The sequence below is a fragment of the Brassica oleracea genome, chromosome C1, assembly GCF_000695525.1.
Source record: "Brassica oleracea var. oleracea cultivar TO1000 chromosome C1, BOL, whole genome shotgun sequence".
In the NCBI taxonomy this organism is placed as follows: domain Eukaryota; kingdom Viridiplantae; phylum Streptophyta; class Magnoliopsida; order Brassicales; family Brassicaceae; genus Brassica; species Brassica oleracea.
In genome coordinates this window covers 4,281,223-4,289,296 of record NC_027748.1, presented here as the reverse complement: position 1 = coordinate 4,289,296, position 8,074 = coordinate 4,281,223, and the positions used below count along the sequence as shown (strand labels likewise).

Here is an 8,074-nt window from a genome sequence, read left to right as displayed (position 1 = left end):
GTGAGACAAGCTGTGGAGCAGAAGATCATTTTACCCTGCTATACTAAAAGTGAAGATCAGTTAGCTGATATCTTCACCAAGGCAGCAAGCACTAAAGTCTGTGAGTTTATCCATCCAAAATTGGGACTCATAGACCTCTCATGTCACTGATATCTCTTTCATGAAGTGTTCTACTCTTTTTTCTTGACTTGGGTTTTCTCCCAAAGGGTTTTACCTAGTTCATGTTTTAACGAGGGAATACTTCATGGCTTCCAAGCTTGACTTGTTCCATATGGTCAAGCTTGAGGGGGGGGGTTGACATGAAGCAGAAGTAAGCTGCCAGACTTATAAGGTTTTATAAAGCTTTTATAAGGTTTTATAAATTTTTATAAGGCTTTATAAGGGTTTTATAAGCTCGATTTTATTGAAGAGAAAAATAAGAGAGAAGAAGATATTTTATTATATTGTGTACTGAGGTCACTTGTCTTTAAATATTTGTACCCAGATCCACAATTAAATTAAGGAAACTATTCTCTCCTTCTCTCTCTTACATCTTGAGATCTACTTTCTTTTTCTATGTTCTTCATGTTCTTCATTATCCATAAATAAACTCTCACTAATTCTAAGAGGAGTCACATGTATTTCACCCTGGGCCATCTTCACCACCATGACAGAGGAACTCAACACACTAGAGCCAGAGCCAGAGGACGTAGATGGAAAATGTCGATGCTAAAGATTATTGTGAACCCTTTTTCATTCTCTATTCTCGCTTTTGGTTGTTGATCTTCTTATAGATATATTTTATTTATAAGCTACCAATTTTCGTAGGACTTGGCCCAAATCTTCTTAATAACTTTTTTTCTTTAAAGCTATTAGATATTCTGATTACACATGGCTTTATTTTTAACTAAAACATTAGAGAAAACTAAATCAAATATGTGTGGTTTTTAGAGGACAATATTTCTTTTTATCATCACAAGAAGTCAAAACTCAAAAATGTCTTATTAGTAAACTACTCAATATAAAAAAAAGTCCAGATTCTTCTGGATTAGCTTATTTGGTAAATGCTTCAATATATTTTAAAAAGGTCAGATTCTTTTGGATTCGCTTATTTAGTAAATGATTCTATATATTTTAAAAAAGTCAGATTCTTTTGAATTAGGAGTAAGCTTTGTGACGTGATCGCCCTTTATGCTTTCTAGTCTTCAGTCGATCTTCGTTAGCTCTCTGGTGTCAACATACCAAACAACAATGGCTAAATCCAGAAGGTCTTGTTTCGTCTACGCTATTCTAGTGATTGCCCATTTATGTAACTGTGAAGCTGTCTTGTCTCAGAAAGAACATGACAAGGTCTCGCAGTTGCCTGGTCAGAATTTCAATGTTAACTTTGCTCACTATTCTGGGTTCGTTACGACGAATGAGAAACTGGGAAGAGCGCTCTTCTACTGGCTCTTTGAAGCTTCTGAAGATCCTGTGTCTAAGCCTCTTGTTCTCTGGCTCAATGGAGGTAACAAAAACCCCCTAAGACTTTCTCTGGCTCATTAAACATGTTTCGATCATTATGCGCTATTATTATATGATATGGATCATTGAGTTTTACCGTTTTGTAGCTACTTTGGTTTGGATTTGATTACTTATGGTTATTATTGCTTTAGTATGATACACGTGATTTTATTTCCCATTTTAGTAAATGATACACGTGCTTGGATTTTTAATCTTGAATCTTGATTCTTCTTGGTCTGAGATGGAGTTCTTTTTTTTACTATATCTCTTTACAGGACCAGGATGTTCATCGGTTGGATTTGGCGAAGCAGAAGAGATAGGGCCATTTCACATTAAGTCTGATGGGAAGACTCTTTACCTTAATCAACATTCTTGGAACCAAGGTAAAACTGAAATGAGAGATGTGCACATTATGTTTGCAATATTGGATACAAAGTCTCCTACATTCGTAGCTGGGCACATTATGTTTGCAATATTGGATACAAAGTCTCCTACATTCGTAGCTGGGCACATTATGTTTGCAATATTGGATACAAAGTCTCCTACATTCGTAGCTGGAAGAGATCCTAACTAATATATTAAATTAGATGTGTTTTCAACCTAAAAACAATTATTATGAATCAACATAGCTTTCCTATAATTTATTTCGATCTCTTAGAGAGCTATGATTCCATTAAAGCTTAGAACTTCTGTGCAACTTCTTTTTTTTTGCAGCTGCGAATATTTTGTTCCTGGATGCACCTGTTGGAGTTGGCTTTTCATACTCAAATACTTCATCTGATTTGCTTACCAATGGTGATAAAAGAACTGGTAATTGTTTTAGCTGCTTAAGCTCATTGTCTTTTTAGATACTCTTTGTTGGTGGGTGGGCGTTTATAGTTGCAGCTTTAATGATTTGCACAGCACAAGACTCGCTAACATTTCTGCTGAAATGGGTTGAGAGATATCCGGAGTACAAAGGAAGAGAGTTTTATATAGTTGGGGAGAGCTATGCAGGTACTAATGTACTATAAGCATTGAAGCTTGGTTTACTTTATAATCCTCTATAATATATATTTTTTGTCTTAAATCTTATCTGGCTTGCTTGTTATAGGTCATTACATTCCTCAGCTGAGTCAAGCCATTGTAAAACATAACCAAGCTTCTGGTGAAAACACTATTAATCTGAAAGGTTACATGGTGAGCCTATCCTCATTATCTATCCATGCGTGCTTATCAGTCGAGAAGGTTTAATTACAAAACTCTATAAATTTTTTGATAAATGTTTTGTTTTGAAGGTAGGAAATGGGCTTATGGATGATATCCAGGATAGGCTCGGTCTTTTCCAATATATGTGGTCGTTGGGGTTTATCTCCGACCAAACATACACCTTGCTAAAACTTAAGTGTGGTTCGGAACCATTTATGATACCATTTATTTACGCCTCTGAAGCGTGTAAAAAGGTTCTAAAGATAGCCGACAAGGAAATGGGTAACATAGACCGTTACAGTGTCTTTACACCGGCCTGTGTTACAAATTCTTCCCAGTCAAGTATGTTGCTAAATAAAAAAAGACCATTTGTAAGTGATCTTAGCCGCGTGTATGATCCTTGCACGAAGAAACACTCCAAAGTGTATTTCAATCTTCCAAAGGTTCAAAAAGCCCTCCATGTCCCACCACAAGTTGCTAGAGGTGTCAAATGGGCGGACCGTCCAATGGTTGCCCATGTCCATATACAAACGGGTTTAATAGGGACAAACTCATTTTTTCCATTGGTTTTTATTGGACAAAATGTGGAAAACCATTAAGAAAATGGTCTTTGTTGGTTTTGGGGTTTATGGACATGGACTGTCCAATGGTCACAAAACCTAGGTTTTCTAAAATTTAAGTTTTTCCGTTAAAATCGTAAAATCGATTTTTTCGCTTAAATTTTGATATCAAATTTTCCCGCCAGAACCAGAAAATCGAGTTTTTCCGTCAAAACCGCAAAATTGAGTTTTTCTTCAAAACGCAAAATCGAATTTTCCTGCCAAAAACAGAAAATCGACTTTTCCTGCCAAAACCGCAAAATCGACTTTTCTCGCCAAAACCGAAATTGTTGTACTTATGAACTTATGTATTATTGTACTTATGATGCAAAATCGAGTTTTCCCGTCAAAACTGCAAAATTAAGTTTTTCCGCCAAAACCGCAAAATCGATTTTTCCCGCCAAGACCGGAATTGTTGTACTTATGAACTTATGCATTGTTGTACTTTTGAATTTATGGATGAATTTTAATTTTATGAACTTGTATATATAATTGTAGGCCTATAAATTAAAATTTAAAATTTCTTATATGGTCATTATGGACCCCATGGCAGCCCATGAAAATATGGGTGTTAGTGGGTATAGTCCTTAATGGACATGGTTCTTAATGGACATGGTCACTTTCTGTCTGCAAACAATTAGTGGGCAAATGGATATAGGCTAATGGACATGGGCTCGCCCAGTTTACAGCTCTACAAGTTGCACCATCCAAATGGGATACTTGCAGGTAATGAGCTAACAAAAAAAGGCTTAAGGCTTTTTAACAATTCTGATAGGAACAGCATTTTTCGGTTTTGCAGTAAAGTCGTGGGTGAACACTGGAAAGATAGTCCTTCCTCGGTTCTAGACATTTACCACGAGCTTATAGCTGCCGGGCTACGGATTTGGGTTTTCAGGTCTTTTCTCTATATATATCTTTTCTTCAAGTTTTGTGGCTTTTGGTGGTTTAAAAAAAGTTCTGTTTCTGTGGTGTAACAGTGGAGATGCAGATGCTATTGTACCAGTCACATCAACCCGGTACAGCATAAATGCTCTAAACCTTAGTACATTGAGTCCCTATGGCCCTTGGTACATAGACGGACAGGTAATTAACAAACAAACTCAACTGAGAAAAGTGAGAATCCATTGTCTAGACATTGTTAGGAAACCCTTTTGAAACTTTAGTCATGATTTGAAACAGGTGGTAGGGTGGAGTCAGCAGTATGCTGGTCTAAACTTTGTGATTGTGAGAGGATCAGGGCATGAAGTTGCTTTGCACAGACCAAAGGAGGCTCTTGCGCTCTTCAAGGCTTTTATATCAGGAACTCCACTGACTCATGATGAGTTCTGATATGGTTAAAACATGTTAATGTTGGATTCTATTAAGTTTGTACCATTTTATGAGAAGTCACACCATCCAATTTCCCAGTCCATACATAATTCAAGAAAACACATTTTGTGTTTATGAAAAGTATGTAAGAACTTGTTAAAGACTATAATACTTGGGGTAAGAAATAGAAACTGAACTTACTTGCATCAGTGCTTTAATGCTTAATTCTGAACACACCTTAATGATTCTTTGCTCTGCACTGTAATAAACCTCTCACCTCAGTAGTCTCTTTCTTTTTCTTTGGTTGGGTTCTCAACTCATGTCTGAACCCTCTTAGCTAGAGATCAATCGGTTTAAGTACTCAAAAAAAATTGGTCTATACACCCGTTTAAACAATAATCATCTATAAAACGCATAATCATAAGCCTATCGGGTTCTTGAAAATTAGTTTCCACTATTGTCTGCTCTCCCTGTTATCATAAAAAGAGAAGTTGGTCCGACCGGATTTGAACCGGTTTGATCTCCGGTTTACTAAAATCTGGTAGAGATTGCTTGTCCTCTTCTCCTTCTTCTTCTTTTATCCAGAATCGTTCCGTTTAATCCTAAAGATTGAATCTTCAACAGCAGAAGAACTTGAAACACTCTGTTTTCGACTTCATTGCAGATGTTTTGGTAGAGCAAGCTCCGATGGGTTCGTTGAGACTGTCCATTCCATTGGACCCTTTCGACTCAAAAAGGTTTCATCTTTCCGCCTCTAGAACCTTCATCATCGGTTCTCCGATCAGTGTCAGTAAAATTAGAGTCGCCCGTCTCGATACTGAAGCAAACGAGGCTGATAATGGCATTGACTCTGTAAGTGAAGCTAGTGGTGGGAGAAGCTGGAGTTCTAAATTGAAAGGTGGAAACAGTCTCACGAGAGGGATAAAGAAAGATGTAGCTCGAAAGTTCAGTTTCAGAAGAGAAAGCAACGACCTTGACCTTGAGATTGAGGGTTTGTTTGTTAACAACGATGTTAACTACTCCGCTTTAAAGCCAGGTTTGAGTCTAGACCATTACAACGCTATACTGAAACGCCTCGAGAGTTGCAGTGACACTAATGCCCTCAAGTTCTTTGACTGGATGAGATGTAAACGCAAACTAGAAGGTAACATCGGAGCTTACAGTTTGATTCTCAGAGTTTTAGCAAGGAGAGAAGAATGGGACCGAGCCGAGGATCTCATCAAAGAGCTGTGTGGATCTCAAAAGAGCTTTCAAGTCTTCAACACGGTTATATACGCGTGTTCTAAAAAGGGGAACGTGAAGCTAACTTCAAAGTGGTTTCATATGATGTTGGAGTTAGGTGTTAGACCAAACGTGGCTACAATAGGTATGCTCATGGGTCTTTACCAAAAGAACTGGAACGTGGACGAAGCTGAGTTAACATTTTCTCATATGAGGAAGTTTGGGATTGTCTGTGAGTCTGCTTACTCCGCGATGATAACGATCTACACTCGTTTGAGATTGTACGGTAAAGCAGAGGAAGTTATAGAGTTGATGAAAGAGGATAGAGTGAGGATGAAGCTAGAGAATTGGTTAGTGATGCTTAATGCTTATAGTCAGCAAGGGAAGATGGAGCAAGCTGAGTCTGTGTTGATCTCTATGGAAGAAGAAGCAGGTTTTGCTCCTAATGTAATTGCGTACAATACTCTAATCACTGGTTACGGTAAGGTTTCGAAAATGGAGGCTGCGGAGAGTTTGTTCCACCGCTTCAATGATCTTGGGATGAAGCCAGATGAGACTACTTACAGGTCAATGGTTGAAGGTTGGGGCCGTGCTGGCAGTTATGAGGAATCAAAACGTTACTATCAAGAGATGAAGAGGTTGGGGTATAAACCAAACTCATCAAATCTCTTTACTTTAATCAATCTCCAGGCTAAGTATGGAGACAACGAAGGTGCTATCAAGACTATTGAAGATATGGTCAGTACCGGATGCCAATATCCTTCCATCCTTGGCATCGTTCTGCAGGCTTATGAGAAGGCTGGGAACATTGATGCGGCCCCTTACGTTCTCAAAGGCTCTTTCCATAACCATATCCGTTCAAACCAGACTTCTTTCTCTATTCTAGCGATGGCTTACATCAAACACGGTATGGTCGACGAGTGCTTGGCCTTGCTGCGAGAGAAGAAGTGGAGAGACTCAGCGTTTGAGTCTCATTTGTATCATCTCTTAATTTGCTCTTGCAAAGAATCTGGTCGGCTTAACGATGCTGTGAAGATATATAATCATACGATGGAGTCTAATCTTCATATTACGTCTACGATGATCGACATTTACACTTCGATGGGCGAGTTTGGTGAAGCGGAGAAGCTTTATTCGAAGATGAAATCCTCTGGAGTTGTGCTGGACAGGATTGGTTTCAGCATTGTTGTGCGGATGTACATGAAAGCAGGATCTTTAGAAGAGGCGTGTTCTGTTATAGAGATCATGGACGAGCGGAAAGACATTGTTCCTGACGTGTTCATGTTCCGAGACATGCTTAGGATCTATCAGAAGTGTGGTTTTCAGGAGAAGCTCCAGGAGTTGTACTACAGGATCCGAAAGAGCGGGATCCATTGGGATCAGGAGATGTACAACTGCGTTATAAACTGCTGCGCACGTGCTCTTCCTCTTGATGAGCTCTCGAGAACTTTCGAGGAGATGATTAGGTGCGGGTTTAGGCCTAACACAGTCACGTTCAACGTCCTCCTCGATGTTTATGGCAAAGCCAAGCGCTTCAAAAAGGTCAACGAGGTGTTCTTGTTGGCGAAACGACACGGAGTTGTGGATGTGATCTCTTACAACACCGTTATAGCCGCGTACGGACACAACAGGGACTTCGAAAACATGTCCACGGCGATTAGGAACATGCAGTTCGACGGGTTCTCTGTGTCTCTCGAGGCTTATAACTCTATGCTGGATGCGTACGGGAAAGACAAACAGATGGAGAAGTTCAGAAGCATCTTGAAGAGGATGAAGAACTCTGCTGGTAAAACTGATCGTTATACGTATAACATCATGATCAATATCTATGGAGAGCAAGGGTGGATCGATGAAGTGGCGGATGTGCTGAGGGAGCTGAAAGAATCTGGACTTGGTCCTGACTTGTGTAGCTACAACACGCTGATAAAGGCGTATGGTATAGGTGGGATGGTTGAAGAAGCTGTTGGGTTGGTGAGAGAGATGAGGGTGAGTGGGATAACTCCTGATAAAGTTACTTACACCAATTTGGTCACGGCTTTGCGGAGGAACGATGAGTTTCTTGAGGCTATTAAATGGTCCTTGTGGATGAAGCAAATGGGTATATAGAAAAAACTGAGTTTTCCATACACATAGCTGGTTCTTTATTTCAATGTTTTTTTTGTCTATAGTTGGTGCTTCTGTTGAGGCATGCATGTACAATCTAATCAGTGATTAATAGTCAATGAATAAATCAAAACAGTGTTGTCTGTCTGTCACTCAGTAAGTCGGCTAACATC

General features: G+C 39.2%; 2 protein-coding genes across 2 annotated transcripts; both read left to right on the top strand.

The window, feature by feature from the left end:
- The first annotated feature begins 1,197 nt into the window (after positions 1 to 1,197).
- Positions 1,198 to 4,670, top strand: LOC106297935 (serine carboxypeptidase-like 29). The gene is made up of 10 exons (XM_013734068.1): positions 1,198 to 1,486; positions 1,758 to 1,865; positions 2,197 to 2,292; positions 2,386 to 2,478; positions 2,576 to 2,661; positions 2,760 to 3,153; positions 3,968 to 3,995; positions 4,069 to 4,164; positions 4,247 to 4,352; positions 4,449 to 4,670. The coding sequence occupies exons 1-10, from the start codon at positions 1,231 to 1,233 to the stop codon at positions 4,596 to 4,598; spliced, it is 1,413 nt and encodes a 470-aa protein (XP_013589522.1). The 5' UTR covers positions 1,198 to 1,230; the 3' UTR covers positions 4,599 to 4,670.
- Positions 4,671 to 5,172: 502 nt separating this feature from the next.
- LOC106310695 (pentatricopeptide repeat-containing protein At4g30825, chloroplastic) lies at positions 5,173 to 8,053 on the top strand. The gene has a single exon (XM_013747924.1). The coding sequence runs from the start codon at positions 5,265 to 5,267 to the stop codon at positions 7,902 to 7,904; it is 2,640 nt and encodes an 879-aa protein (XP_013603378.1). The 5' UTR covers positions 5,173 to 5,264; the 3' UTR covers positions 7,905 to 8,053.
- The last annotated feature ends 21 nt before the right edge of the window (positions 8,054 to 8,074 follow it).

Excerpts from the sequence above, each read along its gene's own strand:
- LOC106310695 (XM_013747924.1), top strand. The coding sequence starts at position 5,265 with ATGGGTTCGTTGAGACTGTCCATTCCATTGGACCCTTTCGACTCAAAA.
- LOC106297935 (XM_013734068.1), top strand. The coding sequence starts at position 1,231 with ATGGCTAAATCCAGAAGGTCTTGTTTCGTCTACGCTATTCTAGTGATT. Across the intron at positions 2,293-2,385 it reads CAATGGTGATAAAAGAACTG|CACAAGACTCGCTAACATTT; the intron begins GTAATTGTTTTA and ends TGATTTGCACAG. Across the intron at positions 2,479-2,575 it reads AGTTGGGGAGAGCTATGCAG|GTCATTACATTCCTCAGCTG; the intron begins GTACTAATGTAC and ends TGCTTGTTATAG.